The sequence below is a fragment of the Fistularia commersonii genome, chromosome 6 (genome assembly GCF_037954325.1).
Source record: "Fistularia commersonii isolate RoL2024-O1a breed Wild chromosome 6, RoL_Fcom_v1.0, whole genome shotgun sequence".
In the NCBI taxonomy this organism is placed as follows: domain Eukaryota; kingdom Metazoa; phylum Chordata; class Actinopteri; order Syngnathiformes; family Fistulariidae; genus Fistularia; species Fistularia commersonii.
In genome coordinates, this window is record NC_141289.1 from 15,596,998 (window position 1) to 15,624,668 (window position 27,671).

The 27,671-nt window shown below is 37.9% G+C and overlaps 1 protein-coding gene across 28 annotated transcripts in view; it reads right to left on the reverse strand.

Moving 5' to 3' along the window:
- tns1a (tensin 1a) overlaps window positions 1–27,671 on the reverse strand; it is a 100,738-nt gene that overhangs the window by 46,770 nt on the left and 26,297 nt on the right. For 27 of the 28 annotated variants that reach the window (XR_015106279.1, XR_015106280.1, XM_086148366.1 and 24 more), the window contains 3 exons: window positions 25,236–25,273; window positions 5,990–6,028; window positions 4,190–4,231 (listed from right to left, as the gene is read on the reverse strand). Coding sequence is in view for 25 of the 28 variants with exons in the window: in XM_086148366.1 (XP_086004492.1) it covers window positions 4,190–4,231; window positions 5,990–6,028; window positions 25,236–25,273 (119 nt within the window). In the remaining 3 variants the exon portion in view is untranslated. Of the gene's footprint in view, window positions 1–4,189; window positions 4,232–5,989; window positions 6,029–14,219; window positions 14,336–25,235; window positions 25,274–27,671 lie in introns of those variants that run through there. The other variant, XM_086148392.1, reaches the window with a different exon arrangement.

Genomic DNA, 27,671 nt, shown 5'->3' on the forward strand with positions numbered 1-27,671 from the left:
TGTCCCCTTACTTCATACCAGCATTTTTTTTATTAATCACACAGCTTGCTCTTGCAAAAGAAGTTTACAAAAACTGTGATAAAAGGGAAAATCCTTCTTCTGTTAATACTTAACAAAATTCATTTGTGATGCATTTGGACACAACACAGAAATACATTGGATTGTAATTGTTTCTCAATAGGTTTCAAAGGTCATCCAGAAAATAAGAAATAAGTCAACGTGAGGTGAACAATGATCGGAAATACAATCTGGTTCTAACACACAAGTCTACACATATTCAGTGTGTTTGGTAGATTAGCCAGCATGTGGAAATTACTATAAAGATCCACTTCCTGATCCGGTCTTATCAGTCCAAATGTCCTTCCCTGATTTCCAACGGCTATGTCCCATGACCCTTGGTGAAAACAAATACCCACCTGTGTAAAGTTTATCATGATTGCAGTTGAATTTCGAGTTTTATATCATTCATTTCTCTGGATGCAGCCCTAAGCCAAATTCAAACATTACGTGATGAGGTGATTATGGACCAATTAGGATCAATGAACTGACTCTTTATTGTGGTTTGGGAAAGTTGAAATAATGGCTGATAACATGAACCAGATTGACTCCAAGGACCTCAATGTGGAGATTATTGTTTATGGATTTTCACATGTACAGTAAACAAACCCAAGGGGGTTAGCAGATGGAGTACAATACATTACATTACATTTGGCCGACACTTTTATCCAAAGCGACTTACAATAGAGGACATAAGCACTGCAAATAACACTTGCAAATACAAGATGCACAGGATATATACAGAACAGTAAGCTGTTTTTTTTTTTTTGTTTTTTTTTTTTAATACCAATACATTGGTCAATCTGTTCAATATATCAATAAATCAAACCTCTTTCATGGTGATGCCGACCGTATCTTTGAAAAGACAAAGGGATTTATGTTTTCTGGTTTACATCCTCGTTTTAGTATTTAACAGTAGTTGTTGCAGTGCGCTTCTTGCAAGAAAAACTTGAAAGCTGAGTTGAGACTTCAGCTAGTTTACTTTTCAATCATTAATCTAAAAACATATATATTGACTTGGATTTCTGTCTGCAAATGAATTGATTCTTCATTTGAATTCATGTCCACCCCAATGTTCTGACTTGGACATTCACTGAGACATTGACCCAGAAGGTCCTTTTGTCCTGTGGGTTAAATCTGTTCATCCAGTATGGAGGAATTCCCTGATCCTTTTTATCTGACTGTCGTTCCTTGGGGTGCATCCCAGATGTTTTATTTATGTGTAATTAAATGCCCATGTTATCTAGACTGCATTAGTGGGTGCAAAAGTTAGTATGATAATTTGATCTACTTCAGTGCGCTCTGAATTGAACTCTCACGTCGCTGACCCACGGATCAGGACTGCTCCTGCTGAATTTCTAGGAGGCGCTGAATGTGAAATAATGCCTGGACATATTAGTGTACACAGACCAATCTGTGTTTATAATCTAACTACGAGTCACAAGCAAATGGCGGTGGCCAATGTAAACATTTAGGCGACATCTGATGTGTCATGACTCACAAATGGGGAGAAAAAAAAGAACACAGATGCAAGAAATCTGTTTCCGCTTTTATCTTTTGAACAATCTGATGTCACGACAGGGAAATAAAGAGGCAAGGGATGGTTACCATCTAAAATATTTTAAACAAACTCAAAAATGTTGCTTCCTAGACCATTGGCTTAACTAAACAGTTTTCTCTCTGCATTAGCAGTAGTTCCCCCCGTTTCTTATTTTTATGGAATCTCGGTGTCTTGGAAGCCCCACTAATCACACAGCCTTTGTGGTTTTGCAATGTCAAGCAAAACATGCATGTCTAGTCTCAGGGCAGGACTTGACAGGGATTCTTGGCACAGAAAGGACACAATTTGCCGTGTGCCTGGCAGCAAGAAATGTCACAGCAGCTTTTCTAATTTTGTAAGATATGTTCAAAATATTTTTTACACTGGCAAAGAAAGGCGAAGTAATTTAAATCAGACCACCTGGTTTTATGTACTCCAGAGTTGTTGTTTTTTTTTTCAGTACTTTAGGAAAAGTCTGACATCATTGAAACAATTTCCTTGATATAAAGAAAATAATTCCACCATACAAGCAACTATACACACACACACACACACACACACACACACACACACACACACACACACACACACACACACACACAAGGGAGACAATCCCTGATCTGGAGCAAAGGAGATCAGAAGTAAGGACATGCCATACAAGAGCAGTAGATTGATGAACTGAAAATCATTTGCGAATTCAACGATTGAGTTTGTGTCCTCAACATTTGCTGCATGGAACGCTGTTTCAAATTGTTTGTAGTAACTCCAGAGGAATTTTACGTAGGTGGTTACTTCCGCAAAGCGAGTATCTTTAAATATTTTAATAGCGTGCCATCAAAAACCAGGTCAGACACACAGAAGGTCTGATTGGCAGGATGTAAGGCATGGTGCTGCCATCTTCTGTTTGGTGCAGGAACATAAAAACAATTAATAGCAGAAAATCACTGTCAAATTACTTTTTAACAATTAAATATTTTTATTTGGATGTTGGACAGATATCAACCCATTACAATCGTTTCTTCTAATACGAATTGAATTTACATTGCCTAGTGGCCCAAACAATTCCCGATCACCTTTCTGTATAGTAAGGCAACAGGCATAACATGAATTTCAATACAGATACATGGTGTTCTTGGAATCCATTTATTTCAGCATGTTGCTTTTCTCTGTCACTTTGATACTGTGACACATGACTCTTTAAATAGATGTTTGAGATTCACCACTGTTACTTTAAAGGAAAAAAGCAAATACATTATATATATCATAATATATGTATATACGGATCGGCGCACAGGCACACGCACCAGAATTGCTCAGAGGACTCTGTATGATCTGATGCACACAGCACATTTACTGGGTCTTTTAGAGGCCCTTCACATTGAAAAAAATATATACATCTTTAAGTTAAGAATAGAATACTTTTCCATTCCAAGTGAAATCCAGTCTTGGATTCCAAAGTCATACTACAAATTGTTAGTTTTGTGATGCCCCTGTGGTTGCAGTCTTGAATAAAAACTCTAATTGTTTTATTTGAGCCAAAGAAAGTGAGTAACATTGGATTCTGAAGTACTTCAAAACGTGGTTTTGTAACCTAAACTAATACTGAGTGTTACAAGTAACCCTATCAACATTCCAACACGGCAATCTCACTCGATTCATCATTTTCTTGAATGAGGAAGCTGCTGTTTCATGTCACAATGACTACTTGTCAGTCGAGTTGGCATTTTAGAAAGTCTGAGTCCAGATAACTTCCTATATGCATACTGTGACTGAGCTTCACAAATAATAATGGTGAGCTTGAAATTGACTCACAATGGTGGCTATTACTGCTCCTGCCAACTGAATACTTCTTTTAAATGGAAAGACGCCAGACAAGCTGAGACAGAAAGAGAAAATAATTTGTTGTCGGTCATAGATGTTTAAAAAAAAAATGATGGCATATGAAGAGAGAAAAGAACTCAGTATCTGAGTCGACTTAATGGTCAGTGTATGAGTAATACAGCCGAAAATGAAATCCTTCTGTCATTGTTGAACATCTCATCCCAAACTCCATGAGCTTTAAGCTGAGTGCTGACAGCCTCCAATGCTTTGTGAAGCATTTCCAGCAGATTTTGGAAACTGGCAGCAGCGATTTGCTTCCCTTCAGCCACAAAAGCATTAGTCATTTTGGACACTGAGCCTGAGGTCCAATCTGATACAATCACAAATTCCAGTTTATCCCAAAGTTCTCTGACCGGCTGAGGTACGGATCGGTCAAACTCTGTCACACCAAAGCATTTTCTCATGGAGCTGAATTAGTGCTTTGGGATATTTTCATGTTGACAAAGCAATTTCCAAAACAGGGTGAAAAACTTGTCAGACATAAAACTCTATTCAGATGCAACAAGTCTTCCCTTAATCACTTAGACATGACCAAGAAGCCAAAGCCACAAAAGCAACCTCAGACCAAAAGCAAACAAATGAATGTGTCAGGATCTATCATGAATGTTATTCCAGCACAATGCTGCTTTAACAATAATAGGACTTTTGAACGAACAGGTTTCGAGTATATCTGTTTACTAATGACTGTAATAAATAAGAGGCGATACATACCGGTGTGTCTACATGCTTTAATGGCAGCTGAGGAGTGGGTGGCTGGAGAGAGAAACCAGACAGTCAGTGAGGGGTAGTCATTGTCTCTTTCACAGTAAGGAAGAAACATGTTGATCTGATGGATTTAAAAGTTGGGGAGAAAGAAGATTTAGAGACTTCTTTCTCTGTGAGTGATAGTGATTCATAGCACACAGTGCATCCACAGACTTAACTCATGTGAAATTTCTTATTGACGCATGAAAGGGTTGTGCTTTGAATGGCAACTGAAATAGACCAACTTGAGTACTTGAGTTCACTTTTGTTAATTGAAATACATACATATGCGCACGCAAACACACAAACGTTTTTTTTTTTCCTTTCCAAAATTTAATAAATGCTTGAATAGTAAACTTAACTGTATATCAATCACCATATATTATACATCAATTTGAGCCAGGGTAAGCTAACACAATAAATATAAAAGCCGGGTAATAAGCAAAACTACAAAAATCAAATTGATAAGCCAATTATACTGAAATGTTGGACCGATATGATTTCCTTTTGATCCTGTCTGGATTTTTAATATGAAAAACAAAAAAAGTTTGATCTTAATTTCTACCATAATTCAGGAAATATGTACATGACTGTGTTTAACAAGCAAAAATACTCCCTTGGGCTACACGTAAATCGCTGAACGAGGCAGCGATGGTGACGTTGAGAGGAACTTCCCCGAGCACAAGATTCGTACACAACCCCTGTAAGGGATTAACGTATTGAGGAAAATTTCTTTACTGAATTGAGCACAGTGTCCTAGGCTAATGTGAACTCTATAAGCAAAACCAGGGGGGACTGTTTAACAAGCTGGAGTAGTCACTTAAATAGGGCCCGCATCCAAGGTAAATAAGAGCAAAGCTGTTACTGTAGCTTGGAATGCTCCTAATTTGGTCATATAGTTGGCAGTTTGTCTGAAATGTGAACCAAGACTGAGTATTCCATGCTTTATTTAACTTTTATAGAACACTGACATGAAGTCATGATAGTGATCAAATTGCTCCGCCTACTTATTTTTGGATCGTGTCTCAGCATTTACATAGTGTTCGGATTTTGTCATGGGGTTTTTCATAAACTCATTAACCAGTCAGTGTTGTCCTGCTTTTCGTCACTTAAATGTTAAAGTTTCACTCTGTGAAATAATTTATTTTGCATCGAATTACACTGTAGCCTGCAGAAAGGAGTGGATAGAATTTTAATCGTGTCGTATTTTATTATCATCAAAATAAAAACATGCTTGACTCTTGTAATACAAGAATAATGCAAAGGCGAAATAGTGACATTTCAAATAGTTCAGTCGTTAGTTAAAATGATCTCATATCTCTGTTAAAAAAAATGCAGCCAGTGCTATTTGAATAAAGTAAAGAGCAGATCAATCTCTTAATATATTGCTCAACTAATATAATAATAATTATGCTATAGTTTTCTTGGTAAAACTGCAAAGCTGTTACAGGCTTTTCAAAGCATCTAAGTCTAACATTATTTCTATATGTCACCGGAATTTTTTTGCATCATCACTAAGGAAACGCCTCCTTAGCTTCGAAGCATGACAGGGAAGGTGTGTTAAGTGAACTTGAACAAAAAGAGGGAACCTTAAATGGCTACAGCCTTTGACCTCTCACTAAAGGCTTTCACAATGTGTATACTTTTGACACAGCGGTAGGAAGAATAATTGCATTATAAAGGGGATTTAAGAGGTCAGAAATGTCTTGAGATGCTTCCTTCGTGATCTTAAAGACAGGCAAATACACATACACAAACTATACTCACCAGCTCAAAGTTGGTAGATGTCTGACATGCTGTGGTGACCTGTGAGAGGAAGAATAGAAAGATTACAAGAGCAGTATGTAAACACCACAGTATTATCTGCTGACCTTGAGCCAACTCAAATGAACAATGAGTATAATAACATATTCAATTTAGCCCTGTCCTACATGTAACAATCAATCACTGACACAATAGACAGGGACAACTGGTTATATAGGTCTGAAAAAGCAAAACATACAGCATTGTGGTTCAGGAACATATGTGATGGCTTTTTATTCTGTCTTGCAATTCTAAGGTTACTATTTATTAGAGTATCTAAGTGTAATTTACTGCATCTCCCACTGAATGAATTCATCCATTTAAGACACATCAACAGTGCTTACTCATGGAAATTACTTTAATGTAAAGAAGTGACAAGGAAGAAGATAAATGCCAAAAGGATGTCACAGACGCTGTTTTTTTTCTAAGATTACATTCTGTGTTTGGTCTTCGTGGGTTGCCACACTGCGACTCAATTAAAGAGCCGTGATCCTCAACGCAGCTTGAAAACACAACAACCATTTAATGGGCTGTAACACAGTTCTTTTTGTCCCTTCACAGAGCCATTGAAGCAGTGCTGTGGCTACCTTTAATTCCAGCAGAATGGTAGTTTTATATGGACAGCAGGATATTCCTTCCTATTCTAAATGCAGCCTCCAATGAGAGCAGGTACCTTTTGTTGCTCCTCACCCATGCAACTGATTTATATTGCCATTGTTTTAAGTGCACACATTGACACAACATTCAAATGTAAGTATGTCTACTCCAGAGAGTAACGCATACCTGTCTGTATTCACACAACTCAACTGAAATGATCTTTAACAGCACTAACTCTGAGGTACAACTGTGACGACTACTGTGTTTATATTACAGTATGAAGTGCACGGAGTAACTAATGAGATGCCATACCGGGTACCTGTGATTAAGTTAGTTTTGTTGAATTTCAACTCATCGGCTATGTATATCATCTGGCTATTGATATCATGTGAGTATGGGACGGTGCGGCAGAATTATATCGGTTAGCAATTGCTAATGTTTCCAGAACATTACTTTACACTGTATTTCTGCATGTTTGCTAACAAAGTGGCTTTGTTGCAAAAAATTAAAAAGAAATACCAGAGCTATTGGCTGTTCGTAAATCCCCCAGCAACAACACAGCTTGTACCTTACTTATACTATCACATCAAAATTAAAACGGTTTTGATTTCTTGTTGTTGCAACATTTAAATAGCACTTAGGTTCATCACAGGCCAGTTTGGTTCTTAAAAAAGTTTGCTCACAGTATCCATAACAAGTGTGGCTCCAAATAGTCTGCCTTCCACAGACATCAAATCAGTGATCGCCATGCGTAACAGGGTACTCTAGTATGCTGCTGAACTACAGTCATATTTCATTTACCCTTTTGTGTGTCGAAGCACATTTTGGGGACATTCGTAGCTGCGTAAATGTACAACGGTGCCAAGTATTCATTGTGCCTTGTGCTGATAGGTAGTTTATGTGCTATGAGATGAGACGGCCCTATCAGCAGACAACAGACGCAAAGAGGAAGGAAACCACTGTAATTAGTTTTCTTTGAGAAAACAAAAGACTTATTGACTTTGTAATGCTATCATCAAACATATCAAAATACTATGGTTGGATAAGATCACAGCAGCACTACAGATGTCAGCCGCTGCCTGTTGATATGCAATGTGATGGCATGAGTCCCACAGTCAGTACCTGCTTTGTATGTGATTTAATTTGCCGTGCCCATATGAACTGCCTAATCCAAGCATTCAGTGCAACTGAGTGCAATTCCGTGCATGCTTGCACAGCTCTTTAAAGAGGAATTCCTTAAAGTCGACAACGATCCTTGTAGAACGTTACTTAACATATCCAGTAAAATTGGGGATAACTGGGGATATCTTTGTTCTATTTTTTTTTTCTGAGTAGATTTTGCAATTTTCCATTTTTCAAATGGCACATTGATTACATGTTTCCCACCAATTTGAAAATGTTATTGCTTTTGTTACAATAGTTTAAGCAACAAAGCATTCAGGCGACTAATTCATAAGGAGCCGGGAGCAAATTCTAGGCTGCTGTTTATTACCCTCTCTACCAGAAGCCATGGCTGACATTCATTCAGCAGCGATGTCAGTATTTGTGGCTTTGCAGAAAAGCCATGTGCCTTTTTTATCCAGCTGTTAGGAGGTGCTGTTCCATGAGTTAAACAGGCGCAAGACTGTAAACATCCCAGTGATGAGTTCTGTCATTGCTGATAAAAAGGTCTAGAATTTGAAGTGAGCAGTAAATTTACATCCGGAAAACCCGGAATGTATTTGCCTCGAGTCTATCTCGATTCATTGGAGCACTCTTAAATGACTTTAATGAAATGTGTCAAAGACATGGGATATCAAAGGATGGAAAGAGAAAGTACAGACAACTTAAACACAAGTGTGTCCCCATCACATCCGTGAGCAGCAAGGCGAGAGAACAACCCAGACTTCATCCATATATGGTGGCTGCAGCTGCAAGCTAGACTCGTACAAGCTTCACGTGGTTTTTACCAGCTCAGACGGATAAAAGTGCAGGAATCTCTGAGGGGCCCAGCCACACACTTCTCCATGAGGCTGGGATAAAACCTGCGCTTCATCCATCCGTAAATCTTTGTATAACTCCATCTATGACGTCTCAAGTCAAATTTTGTGACTTGATAAAGTGGCCAGAGGTAGGGCCATTATATTTCAACAAGCCATCACATTAAATTGCAAATTACTTATATTGAGTAATTTTTTTTAGGTCTAAAAATGTGTTATATTTTTCAACCAAATTGTGTTTTTTTTTTAATATGATGCAATAGAGACGTTCAGTAATAGAACTCTTTCTTCTCATTTATCTTAACTTCTGAAAAGAGACCTACATTTTATCCCCAACAAAGCAAGAAGCAGCCAAACAAAAACACCTACTGGGGATGAGTCTGAGAGGACTTAAGCTCTTAAAACAGGGAGCTTATAACCTCATCAAGTCACAAGGGGTGTCTCGAAAGTCACTAGACACAAGGAGGCGAGCTGAGAGGCCTCAGCGTGGGGCAAACAGGGCGGAGTTTATTTGGACTGTTTCATTAAAGGTCAAATTTCTTAGGTCTGTCAATTTCACTGGCATTTTTCCACATTTCCAAATATTATACTGGGAGTATGGAGCCCTGAGAAATACAACAATTGCGGCTGTCTAAGTAGGTTGATATGGAAATTGAAGAATATTGAAGGAAGACTCAAACCACTGTGATGAGTCATTGTATAATGAGTTAATACAAAGCGGCTCTAGCAGGACAGTGATAAATCACATTTTTTTTTACCCACACACACTTTTAAAAAGCTTTGGCATTATCCCTCAGAGGTATCCGAGGAAGCAACCTGTGCAGCCGGGCTGTCAAATGATGGCTGCCGTATACAGCTACTGTATTTAATCCTGAATTTCTGCATTTTCACTTTTAAATGATTCAAAGTTACATGTTTAAACACTACCAGGCTATGCTGCAGAACAAATTTCTACATTTGTCCGGATCTGATTTAAGTTAAATGCTATTGGCAAATTAAAATCAAAGGTATCTTTACCAGTTATTACAATATACAGCCACTGATCAACTGTAAGTGGTTACATATTTGTAATTAGAATTATAGGAGGGGTAATTAATTAAAGAGGTATGTTCTTCTCTCCACCCAAGGAACGTGTTGACGATTTAGAAAACTTTGCTGATATCATATACATGTTTCTTTCCTCACAAATTAAGTATGAATGTTGATATGCAGAGGTGATGGCAGTATGCAGGTTAAGCAACATTCCAAAATACAATGAGATACCAGTGCTAAAGGTTTTTTTCTTTTTTCTTTTAATTTATTTAGGTTATTACCATCTCCATTCCCTCCCTGCATTTGACATTTTGGGTACATGTTGAGTTGGTGAAGACATCTGGACAAAAAGATGTGCTGACAAGCAACAGTAGAAAAAGAAAGCTTTGCTCAGAAGTCTGCACCAGGTTTTGCTGCCAACAGAATATGAAGTGAGCCAATGCAGCAGGGCAGAGAACGGTGATTTGGCATGAAAGGGAACTTTTGTTGCTGTCGGACTGAAATCCACTGCAGCCAAGATCAATTTTGGATTAAATCAGGCAGGTTAAATGCAAAATAAATAAACAAACAAACAATGATAAGACTGCCTAGAAAGGGTTAAATCTGCCATATTCGTCATGTTTTTTTTCCTCCCCAGCATAAGTATTTGATGGAAGTGTTTAAGTACTTGCATAGCTCAACAGCTGGTTATAAATTAAAACTTGTCCATAACTAATAATGCGTTAGTCATTCTTTTTGATATATTGCATGTGCATATTCATTAAACGTAGTATTTTGTGGGTGTTGGGTTGTAGTTGTCAGAATGATGGAACTCCTTGGCAGGTTTTTGTAAAACACTGATGTAGTAATAGTTAAGTTGGACACGCTACAATTGTTCAATATGCCCTTAACTGAACAACGATAACTCTGATCTTAGTTCATCTACTTTAACTGACCTGAGGAGGGAAAACATGTCTTATCCACTGTGCATAAATCATCTCACTGGCTCCAAAAAGTAAGCCTACAATTGGTCCAACCACACTCAAATTCCTCAGGCACTCCTCCTGCCCACACAAGAGCCACTGCCACAGTAATGGCAGTTTGCCTGAGAAAGTAAATTCTTCACTTTCCAAAGAGGGGCCAAATAAGGCCTGAAGCTGAAACAGCCCTGCTGGAGGAATTTATGCATCGCCGGGTTTTTGTTTTATTTGGAGGGCTAATAAATCTACCAAGCCTTATAATGTAGGAGAGCCTGTTCTTCCCTGGTTTGACATTTTGACATGTCAAGTGTGTAAATTGCTACTTTCAGCTTGGTGGCAGTGTGTTCCTTGCAGAGAACGTGTTGCCAGTCCCCAGTCAGGTTGTCGGTGTTTTAATAATACTTCGTGCATAATTGTGGTTGTAAAAGAATGAAGGATATTCACCAAACAAAAAGGCCATGTGGGAAATGTTTACCACTACAAGAAAAAAATAATGTCTTCAATGTCATGATTCAACTTCCTTTAAGAACAGAAGATGTCACCTGGAAACAGGCCATTTTGTCATGAGTTTAGGCCGTATGCTGGATGCCTAAATTTGGAACTGGTATGAGAAATATGCCCCTTGTTCTGGCTTTCACTGGGGTCTATCAATGTAACATCAAGGGCTTGTCGACATAAAACCTGGCATAATGTTAAAAGATTTGATACTAAAAGTTTTGTTTTTTTTTGTCAACATGCATATACTATTACTTTATCAACAAATGAGGCAAGAAATGTGGCAAATCGAACAAACCACCAAACTGACAGTAGATTGGATTGCACATAAAGGCAGCCCCTGAAATCACCTTCATGAAATTATGAGCTGAACTGTTGTTTTATTCAACCAAAGTTAACACATGAACACATGAAGTATTTTTTCCATTAGTAAGAGAATATCCATACCATCAAATAAAATGTAGCTATTAATCAGTTGACAGGCATTATGACCACTTAAAACTACTGACCTGAAATAAAATGTGTTTTTCCTATAAAACAAGAAGATGCAGGATCTTAACATTGTCAAAAGACATTGTATTGCATTTAAGACCAAAAACAACACATCTTGTTAAAAAACACACATCACTCTGTAGTAATAATTATGTTTCATGACATGTCAACGCCACTGTTGAAATCTGGTTAGTTTTAGGAACAAAAAACATTTGGTGAGGGTTAAGAAAATAACAAAGCTTAGATTATATAAACTCTAATAGAAGTCTCTGGTATTTGTTGGATCTATTCGTTGCCGCAACAACTCACTCACTATACGTCATCACATCACTGCCTTTACCCTGTCAGAATTTTTTCTTTGTTTTTTTTTTTTTTTTTGGGGGGGGGGGGGGGGGGTCTGATTTCACACATATCTGTGGTTTGCAGAAATGTACATGCCATTTTTTAAATTTATCTATTTATTTTTCTCTGGTGATTGGCCTGAAACACCACATTTTATGGACGCTATTTCAAATGAGATTCATCATATTGGATTGCCTTCTTATTTGAATTAAATAGAAAAAAAAAAAAAGACTGCCAGTAAACTCCAATTTGTGTCCAACAAAGGGACTGACATTTTTTTCACTTCAAAACCATATTGATGTTAAGAATGAGGCCCAGAGGAACTTAATAAAGTGGACGCACACAAGAGGCCAAAGACCACGCATCTCAGAGGAAACAGCTATTAGATCATGGTCAAGCCACAGTGAGCGGGTTTTGGTTTGGCCTCTTGTAAAGTTACTGCAAGCTACAGACGACAAAATACCAAGCCAAACAATGAATATCAGATGTGCAATTGTGGCTCGCTTTGGACACAGGTTGAAAACCTCTAAATCGGAAAGCCCGCCTTGGCATTTAATGCAAGTGGAACTTGATTGCATATCATAAATGTTAGGTCATTTAATTTGCCTTTCAGTTGTGGGAGAGGGCTAACATTTTGCCTCACCTAATTTTCGATATTCTAGGTTTCCACTCGTGGGAAACAGTTGCATTTGCAAAAAAAAAAAAAAAAAAAAAAAAAATTACACTTCAAAGGCCAGGGACTGATGAAAGTAAAAAACAAACGTGATTTGTCAATTACTTGATGGCGCTGATGTCGAATACTGCTGATGTGTCGGTTCCTGTTTCATTGGAGGTTGTGGTGCAGGATGCAGGAATTGACCACTAAGCAGCAGTTAAAAACAACAACACGAGCCAAAATCAATTACTACACTGAGAAATTTGTAATAAAATTACTACAACACAAGCTGCTTGAAGTGTTCCTTGATTATTTTCTAAAGGTATTGATCAGTTTGTTTCTTTAGCGTCTTTAAATTTTAGTCTTGCTGGTCACTTCTGCTCTTATAGATCTGCGGCGTGTATTTAAGTTACAAGACCTTCTTGTTTTCACGGTTTAAGAGACTCACATTTGGTTTGTTTGGTCTTGTCATAAAAGCTTGCAGTATATCTGAAAATTCAATCTGAAAAACAAACCTGATACTGGAAACAAACACATATGAGGAATTTGTAATTGATAGAGCCAGAGAAAGTTCAAAGTTGGGTTCTTCCCATGCAAAACCTTTGAACGCAATTGCTCCTAAGACTTATTTTCATTCCGTGTTTCTTTTTAGGTTCAAACGTTTCACTCTGATTCGAAAACTTGGTAGAGAATAACAGCCTAGAGCAGGTAAATGTAGAAAACAACCATCTTGAGAAGGATAGACCTGCAAAGAAAAGTCATTCCACAAGCATCACTCCCAGAGAACATCTTCATGTTATGAGACACAAGGGAGACATGAGTGCGGGCTCTCCTGGCAGATTAACAGGGGTTTCTGGACAAGTTAAAGAACATGTTCTCCCCAGACCAAATTAAGAAGTACTATATCAGGACAAGAGCATCAGGTTTTATGTTTTGTCATCGGATCAAATTGAAAATGTGCTTAAGCACATTGTGAGCTGCGGTGCCATATAAACCGCATGCCCTTGTGTTGTTTGGTGGGAGACCAGACATGGAAGCCTCATGACCTCTTGGCCATTCATGTTTAACTGCCATCCCTGTGTTAACTCAAGGTCAAAGGTGAATGATTGCCATCATCAGTCAAAAATTGTTTCTCAAACTGTTTTTGGTGGAAAGCAGGGTTGTTTCAATGAAAAAGAACAAGAAAAAAAGGTAGCGATTTTTTAATTCACAAAAAGCATGTTGTTCCTCTGCCAAAGTAGAGGGAAGTTATATAGAGTGAGAAAGGGAAAAAAAAAACACTTGCGCCTGCAGCTTGTTGACCCATTGCTGCTTTCCCTGCTGCCACAAATCACTACATACTTGTCAGGTCAAGAAGGGCTACCGATCAGCAAACATATCTACTTTGTTCCCATACAGACAACTTTCCCATGAACATGTGGAGGATTAGAATAAACTTTAAACATGAGAAAATTTGGCATCCATGTGTCATTCACATTTGAGCGATCCGTCAGATCAGTTTTTATGACTAAACCAATAAAAATTCAACCTGAGGCCCTGTTTTTTTCAACTTGAAATCCTGCAAAATTTACTCAACAGCCAAAGCTACAGAAGCTACTGCACAAAATAATTTCTCAATGCATGTGAATGTTCATCTCTCTTACCTGCACTCGGGTTCCCTTTTTTTCTCACGCTTTCTCCTCCTCTGCCTTGGTTCTACCTCTGCATTTCTCCCGCATTCAAACTTCCCCTCCTCCAGGAGTGCAAGAGAGGGAGTACCAAATACAGAACACCCCCTCTGCCCCCTTAGCCTCCGCCTCTCTCACTCAAAACAACAGCAGTAATCCCAAACGCGTGCCAGAAAGCTACTGAACTCAATTCAGCGCAGTCTCTGGACTGGACCAGGATACACTCCTTATACTGCTGGCTCTCACTTTTCCAGTCAAATGCCAAGAAATTTTAAAACAGTCTTCATAAAGCCAAGAAAGTGGCTTGAGGCTCCTCGTGAGTTCAATACCCAAAATGAGAGCCGTCCGGGGGCAGACAGTAACTGTATCTCTCTGTATCCCTCCCTCTGCTCACCCAGTCCGTCTGTTCTCTCTCTCTTTCTCTCTCTCTCCCTCGCTCTCTCATTCAAATACTCAACCCAGCTGTTGACAGATGTTTGACAGGCGGAGAGATAGAAAGCACACAAGAAAGTGAAATTGAAGTTTCTCCTCTGCAGTATTGTCATTTCGAATTTAAAGTGCCAAGAAATTGCCATGAGGCACACAAGTGTCAGTATACACTAAAAACACGCGGCAGGAGAATACAAAAAGGTTTGAACAAATTCAGATTGAGTGATATTTAGATGCCGCTTTTGTCCGTATCTATAGTGGGGGTTATTGAGAGATCTAATTGTTCTTCAGAGCTATTAGAGCAATAACACACGTGCACTTCGTCTTGCTGTGGCAAACCTTCCTTCCTCTCCAGAGAACACCTCCACTTCTCGAGATTTTCCTCCCCCAACTCTGGTTTCACTGCAGATCCCAATGTCATCTGCACAAATCATAGTCCATGAAGACCAACCCCATCTGTCAGCTTGTCCATTACCAAAAGGAACAGGAAGGAGTTCAGAGCTGATTCTCAATGGTCAAACCTCCACACTGAACTCCTCTATCGGTCTTACAGCTCTTATACATGTTCTGCACCATTCTCACGTATTTCCACGCCACTCCAGACTACCTGATACAGTATTACGGCTCCTCTCAGCACTCTGTCATATCCTTTTTTTTGTATATATATATATAAAGGGATAATGCAGCTCCTCCTGACCTTCTCTGTGCTTCTCTATCAACATTACAAAAGGAAATACTGCATCTGTGTCCCTCCATCTTGGCATGAAACTATACTGTTGCTCACAACTGCTCACTTTGACGGTCAGTCTCACTTCCATTATTCTTTCCCAAATCTTCATTGGGTGGCTTATCAACTTTATTCGTCTGTAGTAACTACAATTCTGCACATGTGAAATACGTACATTAATTCACAATACATGAATTCTGAAAGAGTCTGAGGCCATTGCTTGGATTCAACATATAGAAGTTAGATTATTACGTGCATGTAAAGTATATCAGAAAGTCCAGTGTAGCGATTTGCAGCCGTTTTAACTGTGATTTGTCTTTTTTTTTTTATTTTGACGTGCATTGAAACCATTTCTAGCTCAGCCTTCTGCGCTGTCACAAATTAAAATATAATTCAATTTCCTGTTAGATTTGACATACTCATGTTGAACTTAGGTCTTGACCTCCAGAAGTAGGAGTTTTGCTAAACTGGGCCATCAGTCATCCGCTCGCACCCGGTTATTAGGCCATCCCTATAGTCTGCCTGCCAAAACTATCTCCAGACAACTGCGCTACATCTATACTACGGAATGGCGTCACTATGGCAACAAGCTGTGATAGCTCTTTGATGTGACGTGTTTGCTCCAGGGAAACAGACTAGCTTCTGTGAAGGCCTGCGAAGTAATGGGAGGCTCGGCTTGTACAAATGTGTGTGCGTGTGCACATGTGCGTGTCTCTCGCCCCCACCACCTCTCTCTTGTTCTACCTTTTTCATTTTCATGCCTGAATGGTTATTCTGTTATTCCCTTTTCCATGCCAACATTCTTGAGCACCGTTCAGCCCTGCTTTAAGCATGTCTTGCTGTTTATGGTTGTGCTCAACTTTCGCTCTTCACAAGTCAAAACAAAAGGAAATTCTGAAATGGAAAAAGTCTCTAAAACACCAATAAAGACAGTAAATTTTCGAGTTCAATGTCACACACAAGTACTTCATTGCAATTAAAGGAGGTTTTAAATCAGGAAATAAATGAAAATTTTGCTGGTTTTAAATTTCGACTGTCCTTGGGTTGACTTTTTAACCGTGGAATTATGGGCTGTTTTGAATGTTTGATAGTGCAGCCACCAGGGCCAGAGAGAAGTATACACAAATGTTCAAAATAGGAAAAGAATAGATTTGTAGGTACAACAAAAATTATATTTTTCAAGTCCTGAGGCTAAATAAGAAGTCTGGATTTGATCTATTCAAGTGTAGGCAGGAGTAGCACCACAACAGCAGACTTTGACGAACCTTATGATCTCAAATGCATCAAAATTCATGAAATGAGGCCAACTGTCCTCTAGTGTCAATAGGAGGTTAGTATTATAGCTTGCAGAGGAGCATTTACATTAAAATTTATGCAAAAGTACTGGATTAGCCACCATGACATTTTTGGCACACTCTCTCAGTAAGAAGTTATCGATATATTTTCGTCTTTTAGATCCAGCCCAACAATTAATAGCTGTGTAGGACTATGGTTTCTGCCTAAAAATCTGTCTAACCAAAAAGACTCTCCCTCAGTAAACTTATTTCATATATAGTTGATCGAAAGGAACCGACTGCAGTTTGATACTCAGCTGCCATCTGAGAGGATTACTCGCAGGGATGGGAAATTAATTTTCACGAGGGGCCAAATGAGAAACCTGAACGCTGTTGGAGGGCCGAACCAATGATAACAGAAAATCAACACACTTGTGCAACATGAAGGGAATAAATAAATGTTTTGTCATTCATGTTAAACTGCAATCATTCATGACTGTGACCCCCGCGCAATAAAAATGCCCAGGTCTGCTTTATACGTCGAACGTGACTTTGTTACTAATCGCAACTCTAAGCTCTAAACTTTAAAACTTTTAAACTCAGTTGCGTTCCCGTAACTGAGTGGCGTTATTGAATTGATATTCTAGGAAAACCAATCGTGAGCTCTGATGCCATTTCGGAGGGATGGATGTCGTATTCAGTGCAAATGATAAGTCTTCCACAATTTCAATCATTCCCCTTTTGAGAGTTTGTTTTTTGCTGTGCTCGTGTCTCCGTTTCCATTCTTCAATTTTTGTGCCTGCTACTTAATTTAAATGTTTCAGGTCAATGCTAGCCAGTTACATAAATAGTCTCAAGTTTTACACCACAGCAGGTGGCAAAACAGGGTTACAACTCTGCCTGTTGACATTTTAAAGAGCATCTGGGTCGTAGTATATGGACTTGTGTCATTTGCCAGAGGTCTAATTAAAGGCCTAACCCAGTTTTCACACATCCACAAGTGTTAGGATGTGGATGAAAATGTTTGGGTGGAAGGATGAAAACGGGGAGCTCAACAACCTTTACTCCAATGACCTGCAAAAATGATGAGGCTTACTAAAGTCTGATCCTGCACATCATCACGCATTTAAATGCGAGACAAAAAGTCTGGTGAAAAATAGTCATATACTGTAAAAACAGACAAAGCAAATTTCATGAGCATATCCTCTGTTGAACATCATGAAAGCTCCTGTTATGTGAGCAGCTCATGAGCTCAACTGGACAGACAAGGATTTTGAGCCACTGGAAATGAAAGAGTATCATCTGAGACACCTCAGCACAATAATATACCGGCAAGTCTCTTTTGCGTGACAAAGGAAATGATAAAATCTCCCAAAAATACCATTATCATGTGATAGTTCTGCCTAACCAGAGGGAAGGCTACATTTCTGCTGATTCTCTTTTTCACTTTTAGGACTAACAGTGACACAGCTTCGCACAGCCTTACGGAATAAAGACAGAAATATATAGAAAATGACTGCTCAGTCAGAGTGTGTAAAAATTTTCAGATTCGTCTTTTACCACTGATTTTATTCTTGGATGGTGAACATGATTCACATCCTTCTGTTTCTGGCCTGTTGATGCTCTAAGATCTGTGACTACAAATACAGGAAGTGGCAAACCCTGATTAAAAGAGCACTTTGTTCCATCTGAGAGTAGTGATAAGTAAACATGCAGGGTAGTGCCAGTTTAGAAATAAGTTCAAGAACTGAGGATATTTAGAAGAACCGTAGTTATGATCTGTCTATAACTTTTGGCTATTTGTTGGTGGAACAAACACCTGCACCATGTTTTTTTTTTTTTGTTTAATTATAAATATAAAATTGGGAAAATAAAAAAAAGCAGCAATGAGAATATTGCTAATTGCTAATCATTGTCTATTATCATTATTATTTGGATAATGCATTTTTTTCTACGAAGGTACCATTGTGAACTGATAATAAAAACTGCCTTTCAGGATTTAATGTTATGTCACATTGCATATAATTACGTTGAAACAACAGCGAAACTGTTAGTTTTGAAGCAAGACAGTTCATTTGAACCAAGCAGTAGATTGTCAGAGATAATGATAGGTGATTCCAGCATTTGCTTTCAATCATCTAAGCTTACTATTGGCAGTGATAACTTAAAACCCACCAATTTTACAGACAGCCTGAAGCAACAGCTAATTTAGTTGGAAGAAAACTGTTCAACATGGTCACCTCCTCCAAGTGAACGTCTCCTAATGGTCTCACCCGTCCTCTCTCAGGTCTTCATGGAAATTAATTTATCGAGGACGGGTTCCTTATTTTGACAAAAACTAAAAAAAGGATGAAAAATGTATATTACACTTACATAATTGAAAGCAATAGGAACATATATCCAAACAAGCCATTATTTAAGGCACAAATAGACCCATATATGAAATCTTAATTTCCCCAACTTATGTGTATCTGAAAAAAAATTGTGATAGGTTGTGGTAGAAATGAAGTATTGATATGTGTAACACATTGTATGATGTCAATACAAAAAAATGAATAAAAAATTACAAAGCAATAAAAAAAAAAATCCCTTGCACTGTTGATTCCCTGGGAAATATTCTAACTACTTGTGCTCTGATTTGGCTTGTTCAACCCCTTCCCATCATTCCTCTCTGCCCTACCTTTCCTTGCCAGACCTCGCCTGTCTTCCTCCCCGCCAACCCTCCAAACAGCAAAAACCACTGCAACAACATTCCAGGAGGCTCCTCCAAGACATGGCAGGGATAAACTAGGAATAATGTAGGCAACTTTCCCAACAGAGTGAGAAGGAACAGTGAGCTTGCAGATGCTGAAGTAGGCAGACAGTACAGACATACACACACACACACACACAAAGATAAAAGGTAAAGCTGTTGAAATTTGAAAAAAGTGTTAAAGTTTACATGCAAATGGATTATGGAATGACATGAATCAATAAACGGTCAACAATTAGGAGCAAAATAAGTGTGATATGGTAGTGGTAAAATGAGTAGTTGAGTTAATTTTCCTTATGTGTTGAATGCCTCGAGTTTCTCTAGAATAATGGTTCTTCAGTTTTAGATTGGAAAAAAATGACACAGAATATGTTATTCAGTTTAAATAATCTTACCAACATTTGTCTGACTAGTGTTGAGCAAAATAATCAAGTCGGCATTTAATTCATTCAAGTAATTCACTTGAATATTTTTCTGAATAAAAGAATCAGCTAAGGGAGGATGTCTGCTTGCCCCAACATGTAACCAACAACAGTATGTTTGTGATATATATCTTGATCTTGGGCAAAAATTTTGAAATTTTTTGATGATGATAATGTTTTCCTTTGAGAAACATCACTCCTTCTCACTTAAGTATCATAATTTCTCTTGTTATTATTTTAAATTCCAATTATTGTGTTGTATCAAAACTTTCTGGTAGACAAATACAATAGATCTGATTTGTTTTGCACTTCTACTACATAAACTATTCAGTCCTTTGGTTTATATATTAGCTGCACTCAATTTTGACTACAGTTTAGTCCAGATGTTTGTAATCGAATCACTTTCTTTTTGTTTCATTGCAAATTTCAGTGAGGTAACAATGACTGTTTAAACAAGAAATGTTTGGAAGTTCATCCTTCAAGCCATTTAAGCATTTTATGCTGGATGTTAATCTCTCACCAGCTATGTCCGAGCAAACCTCGTTTTGAAATTGGTAATATCAATAAATAGATCGGTTAAAGATGACACTGACTACTCAAGCTAATTATTTCAGTACAAGCAGATTTGATGAAGTTAAGGTTTTCTGGGGGAATGGTTTTCTCAGGAGTGTATTAGACTGACTGAGAGGGGAAAAAAAGATTTATTCAACATAGTAACCCTTTACAAGAGGAGGAGGAAATCGGTTGCGTGTCTATTTACTCCCATGTATAATGGTTCTGTTCTTACATTGCAATCCAATTTGGAGCCTGTCCAAAACGCACACACTTTTTTTTTTCCCTCACTTGAAAAAGACATCTGTCAGCGAAAAATTGTATCAATGCTGTGTGTTGCTTTCAGCTTTTATTTTGCTTTCATTTTAGTGAAAACTACCTTACTATGGGTACTTACATACTTCTATACCAACATGGATGCTGGCTTTTAAACTTTCCAGGTGGATACTTAAACGACAGATACCCAACCAATCACCTACGGTATATCTTGTACAAATTCTCAGAAATATAATTTCTGTAACATGCAGGATCTGTCACAGACTGTGCATGTTACAGGCAGTAGTGCCTGGTCCACAAGCAAATATCCAATTTATTCAAATCCATTTCAACCCCTCACTTAACATCAACTCTTCTGGTAAGGAATCTTGAAAGATGTTCCAATGACTTCAGTTAAAGCTGTTTATAATTATATTTAACTTCCAAACAGGCTGCTGCTGAAATTGTCAGAAGTGCTCAAAGAATCTTAAGATGGAGATTTCTGAGTCTCATCACCAACTTTGTTTTCAGCTGTGTAATTGAGGACTAATGTATATATGCCCATGTCACTGGTGTCATCTATGATGTGGAATACATGTGGAACTGAAGAAGAAATATAAACTAAGCTTTAGCCCAGAGGACATGATGTCCAAGAGTTTAAGAAAAAAAAAAAAAAAAAACAATCTGAGATGTGGCCAGCTCCATCATTGCAGTTTTCCATTCTGCGTCACTCCATCTCAGATGAGCTTAATCCCAGTGAAGCCGCGGCATCTCCAGGGGTTGTTTACATGTTATGCTTTGCACAGACAACCCTAAGCTAAAATTACATCAGTGAACTGTCATTACTGTTTGCAAAGTGTTCTGGAGCCTGTGCAATACATTTATGGTCTTGTTTGGTTCATTTAATCTTCATGTCTAAGGGCACATTGTTGATACATTTTAAGATTTAATACTGTTCCTGTTTAAAGCACATTCAGTAAACAAGGGTAGACCAGTAACCTTGGTATACTGTCATTTGGAACAGTGCTGTTGCCCTGGTGGAGACATTGAAAACTATATATAAACCATGCCAATTAATACAAAAATGTTACTAAAGTAGTTGCAATAATGCACATCGAAAATGCGAATATGTTTAGGAGTCATTGCTATGATATAAATCATCATCTGTCAATCAATCGGTATAAATGAACATGTAAAGGCCCAATGGAAATGCCATTAAGCAGGAATACGCTACATTAAAGTCACACCTAAATGAAAACAACATTAAATATGAAGATGAAGCAGCTTGAAATAATAAAAAAAACAACAAAAAGAAGTGAGTATCGTAACGGCAGTTATCCTTGAGTCTGATGAAGTGCGAACTGCAGGCGGTCACCTCATTGTGCTTCATGGCAGATTTACTGCTCAAGGTCAATGTGAAGTCAGCCCAGGAGAGGCTTCACCAAGTCTCTAAGAGTCCACAAAAAAAAAAAAATCTCTCTCAACACCTTCACAATCTTACATAGAGAACATGCCACAGCCACATGTGGGCCTATCTATTGTTAATCAAGGTACAGTCTTGCTGGTACGACATCTTAATAACTACACCAGTCAGTCAAACTTTCACCAGTATCAGACTCTCATATATATAATTGTATTGATAATATACTGGCTGCTGGTAAGACCATAAAATAATACATTTTCATGTGTAATAGATCTGGTCAGTTTTTTGTTGTATTAAATCCCAATATTGACCACTAGAGCTGGACAACTGATGCCTAGTATTGTTTTAAACCTCTTTTTAGCTCAAGAATGGCACCATTTAATAATTGCATAAACATTAGCTGATTTATTCAGTATTATATTTTCTTTGATCCTAAATGCCTTAAAACTCCCAAAACTGTCACAAGTGACAGATTAGCAAATCACCAAAAATAAAAAAAATATATATATTTCCACCCCCCACCCCCAAACATCCAAAAAAAGTGGATAATATTATGCTTCAAAAGATTTACTTCCAATATTTGTTACTACCATGAGCCATAACCTTCCTGATTTTTCTTTTTTTGCCACCGCAAATGGCTTTTCCTGTTTTTTTAGGTATTGGGCACAAACTTTAGGAACACACAGCTTTTATTCTAAATAATATTTGAGGATGTTGTGAAAGGAAAAGAGGTAAAAATATGTGCCTTTCAGACAGCAGAGGCTGATGGGTAGGTGGGCGCAGATTAGAGGGGATTTTAACATTAAACTACTCCCAAAGAAAACCACTAAGAATAGCCTTGTTACGCTCTTCCCCTCTCCTTTTTCCATCATTCAATCCTCCCTTCCTTCCTTCCTTTTCATTTTCTCTCCACGTGCATTCTTCCTGTTCCCACTGCAGAACAGGATCAAATGGGACTCAGAGATGGAAGCGTTGAATGCGTGATTGTGTGAGAAGGTTTACTTCCCTTTTATGAAGAACTTGTGTAACAGTCTTGGGATTTAATATTATGTCTTTCCTTAATTTCTTCCACAAATGCATCAAAAGCATCAGTGTAATAACTCATCACCTGAATATTGATTGACCATTATCTTTGCCAGAGGAAAAGTTAGTCCACTATGTTTTAGAAAGAAAATGTCGTCTAACTAATACTTTCAATCAATGCGGATGTAAATTTCTAATGCAACAAAAAAGGGAAATATTTTTAAAATGCATTAATGCTTGCTTAGCATAACCCAAGACTGAAAGATGCGATATAAGAAGTTTATTTTAAAAAGCAACTTAATTCATAATCAGGCTGTGTGCAGGGTGATTTGGGGTACCTATGGTCACTGGCCACCATGGGTACACATGTAGTGACACAACTGCTCACGTCTATTCTTTTATCGCCTCTATTCAACCTAGTGCATGTTATTTGAAGTGTGGGTAGGAAGCAGAAAAACCCCAAAAAAAACTACAAAAGCATACAGAGAAAAAGCAAACTCCAAATCAGCAAACTGGTTTTAAAACAAGAGGGCCCCAGGTTTGAGTCCAATGACAAACTAGCACCTTCTTAAGTACAGCACGACCATGCTGTCCATGGAAAAATTAGTCCCAAGGTGTTATTCCATAAATCCAAATTTGTTTGACAGGTGACAAATAATTTTTGAATGCATGTGAAACTTGAATTTATATAAAGGTATGTGCATTGACTTCCTGAAGTGACAAACTACATGCAGAACAGCATCCCCTTTCATAAAACAAACCTTAAATGGTTGAATGTTTATCTGATAAGATGATGAGTATTTTTGGATCCAAGTAAAATTCAGGTGTTTTCATTGTACAGATCCGCAATATAATATAAAGGGCACGGATCATGAAACTGCTGTCTTCAGGTCTAAAATCAAACAATCACCATCTGGCATGTACAGTATGGACCAGGAAATAACTTTCCATATCAAGATTACAAATTCTACACATTTTACAGAAAGAGAAACCATGTGACCAGAACGCCACTCAGACTCTAAGCCATGATAAAGCATTTCTAATATTTGTCACGTTAAAGATTGTCTCTCTTCGACTGCATTAAAAGGTTGAACCTGGTCAGCAATTTAGTGTTTTTCTGAGGCTAAGCCATCCCAAAAAAGTCATGCAGGATATTATGACCACAACTTTTGAGGAGCAGGGGTAGAATCATAAAACAGATCAGACAATATACTCTTAATTCAAAAAGGAAGGGTAAAGAAAAAGAAAAGTGTCTTAAAGATGCTCGGTCTGGAGTGAAGTGACACATGGAGGGAGCACGATAAAGAGCTGTGGGCTGAGTAGAGGCACGTTGTTTCGGGAACCCAGCGTTTTCAAATGCCAAAAATTTGTATGGTGGTTTATAACAGATGAAGCCGATAGTCTTGGTAAGTTATCGTGGCAATCATTTTCCCATCTTCCATTATAAATGGTATCACTCAAGCAGGAATGAATGCTTGAATGAAATGGAATTGTCAACACTTTGCAATATGACGTTACGGCACAATCCATGTGATTGCTGGGAAAAACTGCAGTTTTGAGCTGCTTTTTCACTGGAGACACCTTGATACCCTGATGGCTCTACATGGCCATGAAACCATGAATAAAAAAAAAAAAAAAAAAAAAAAGCATCAAAGAAAGTTTAGACTTTAAAACATAAAAAAATTGAATCGATATTTCACTATTAGTATGTCCGTTGAGATGATAGTGTAACCAGTAAATAAGATGCAGATCATTTTGATTAAACCATTCAATTTCTATCCAAAAACGAAGTACGAAAAAATGTTACATAAAAGTGTACAATTCATAAATACATAATGTTCCTCTTTTTTTGTGTAAAGACAAACCAATTGAGGTTCAACCACTGTTTCATATTCATTACTGAATCAAATGAGCTAAACTAAGACAGTCAAGTTTAATGTATTGACAGTCTATTCACATTGTGTTTAGGGCATTTACGTAAGTATGCTTCTTTACTATTCATAGCACAGTGGCAGCAGCATCATACTCCAATGTACAAGTGCACATATTGCAATGTGACTTTACATCAGGCTGCAAGAGTGTAAACCAACAAGACATCCCTTTAAACAAGGAGCAAAAGAGGTTCATTCTCTTACCTTCACTTCACATTTTTTATGGCAGGACAGCCGACACACTGAAAGAAGACAGACACGGTCATTTTTGCAACAGTTCATTCACCGATTTTACAGAAAACATATGCAGGTACTCAAACTGCGGTAAGGGGGAGGTCAGAAATTACAGGGGAAACGAGGTAAAGAGTCAGTTTCTCTGAAAATGAAGCTCACAGCAGCAGGTGTGGGCTTGTTCCCCTCACTGCAGCAGAATTACACGTCATGTTCAGATGCTGCTGAATGGACTGAAACTGCAAAGCGGCCAGACCCAGTTCTAGATGCATCATGTAGCGGTGCTTCCCCCAAGTGGCAAGAAAAGGGAAACACCAAAGGAGTTTAATTTGCAGGACTTCTTTTTACATATGTATTGAAGTTCTTTGCATTTGTAAGTGTTTAAGACAGAAGCATTAATTGGTTGTAATTATGAGTATATATTTGTCATGTCACAAGGCAAAAACAAGTAGATTAAACTCCAAGTCATGCCTCAAAGTCTGAATAGGTTCAACCCCATGACCTCCTCACACCTGGTGAATGAGTGTAAAGCCTAGGTGGTCCCCAGGAGCAAGTATGTGCTTGTGTGTGTGTGTGTGTGTGTGTGTGTGGGGGGGGGGGGGGGGGGGGGGTTATGGTCCAATAGTTCTACGTTTTTTCAAGGAGCAGCAAAATATTAACACGGATTTTACATTTTACTATTTACTATGGAGCAAACAAACCCTTAAAAAAGTGTATGTAAAACTTGTCCTTTTTGCTATTAAGTGAATCGAGTTTACCAAAAGCAAACTGCAAAGTGCTCTGACTGACATCATTGCTTAGTATTTGTGGGAAAATGTATATACACTGGGTACAAACACACACACACACTTTCATAACCCTACACACCTTTTTTAAACTGACAAAATTTGGAAGAGACTCAAAGATTTCAACATGGTAACTGTTTTAAGAGATAAGAGACCCTATACTAAGTATCAATAACTTATTTCTCATACGAATCAATAGTGTTTGAAATGATGTATATTCTAAATGTAAAATTTTGGTTTCTGCAATAATATATGGAAATATTGATTGTAATTATTTCAATATCACAAGGGTTGAAAAGCAAATAAAATGTACTGACTGAAGTGTAAGACATCCCATGTTTTTGTGCAAACTGCTATCAATTCAATACATAAGTGAATATTTGTCTGTTAAATTTGAGAAATAACCTTTAAAAGTATTCCCATCCTAGACAATAGCAGCGTATTCTGTGTCACTCCTGTTTGTGCAAACAATTTGAGGTTTCATTACAGCCTTGCTTAAAGTTTTCTTGGAAACCTAGAGCATATCCACTGAGGTGCCAAGGGGAATCTTTTTCATCATTAGGTTTTTATCCGCTACTAATGAGTCACTTATCTACAGGAGGCACAAGTCTGTTCTCACATGGTTCCAGGAATAAAGGAAAGGAAACAAGGTAATAAGGTGTTAACAAGGGGATACAGAAGAAAATTACATCTGAATATTTTCCCTTTCATTCAGATACCATTGCTGATGTTCAAATAAAGTTAACACAGCTTTGTGTTTCACCTTTTTTACTTTGAATCTGTTAAATGTAGAGGTAGACATGCAAGCAGGATTTATCACATAACAATAATCCATCCTGGTCTAGTATTCAGAGGACACAAGAGAGAATTTGAAACCATAAAGCCTCCTTTTGAGAACATCCTGTCTCTACTGGATCAATTTGTGATGAGAAATGGCATATTTCTTTTCATTTCTGGATTTGAAATTATGAAAAGGGGGGCTTCAAAGAACTTCAATGTGACTCATGTCAGAAATTTTCTATGATGTTTAGTTTATTGTTCGCATGGAGATTTAAACAGTTCACTGTTAGATTAAAAACTTCTGGAGCTACGGTATGTATGTGTGTATATATATCAATATATATATATATCAATATATATATGTATATATATATATATATATGCAGAATTCTATCACGCACAATACATCTTGATTGTAATTATGTACAACTGTTTAATATACACCAATAGTAAACAAAGTGTAGCTTAAACTATCTGCGGAAATGGATAAGGAAATAAGAATTTCAAATTTGCAATTTACCAGCAGCCCCTATCCCAGCTTTCTGCATTGCTACCACCACTGCAACACTTTAGGTATCCCTAAACACATCTGGAACAGCCCATCTTGTTGTCACATGTTATCTCTGGGCTGCAAGCCCTCTGGCAATGTGGCCTTTTTGTGGGGTGCCTAGCAACACTTCCTAGCAACCATAAAGGACTGGAAGGATGCTCCAATGAACAAGCATTCAAATGCCTCTCCTTTGTACTGTGAATAGCCTCTTTCCACAGAGCGAAAAAATGATTTTTGCTGATTAAACCTTGTTTTTGCACATTCTAGCCCTCGAGGATGGATGTGTTATGGATT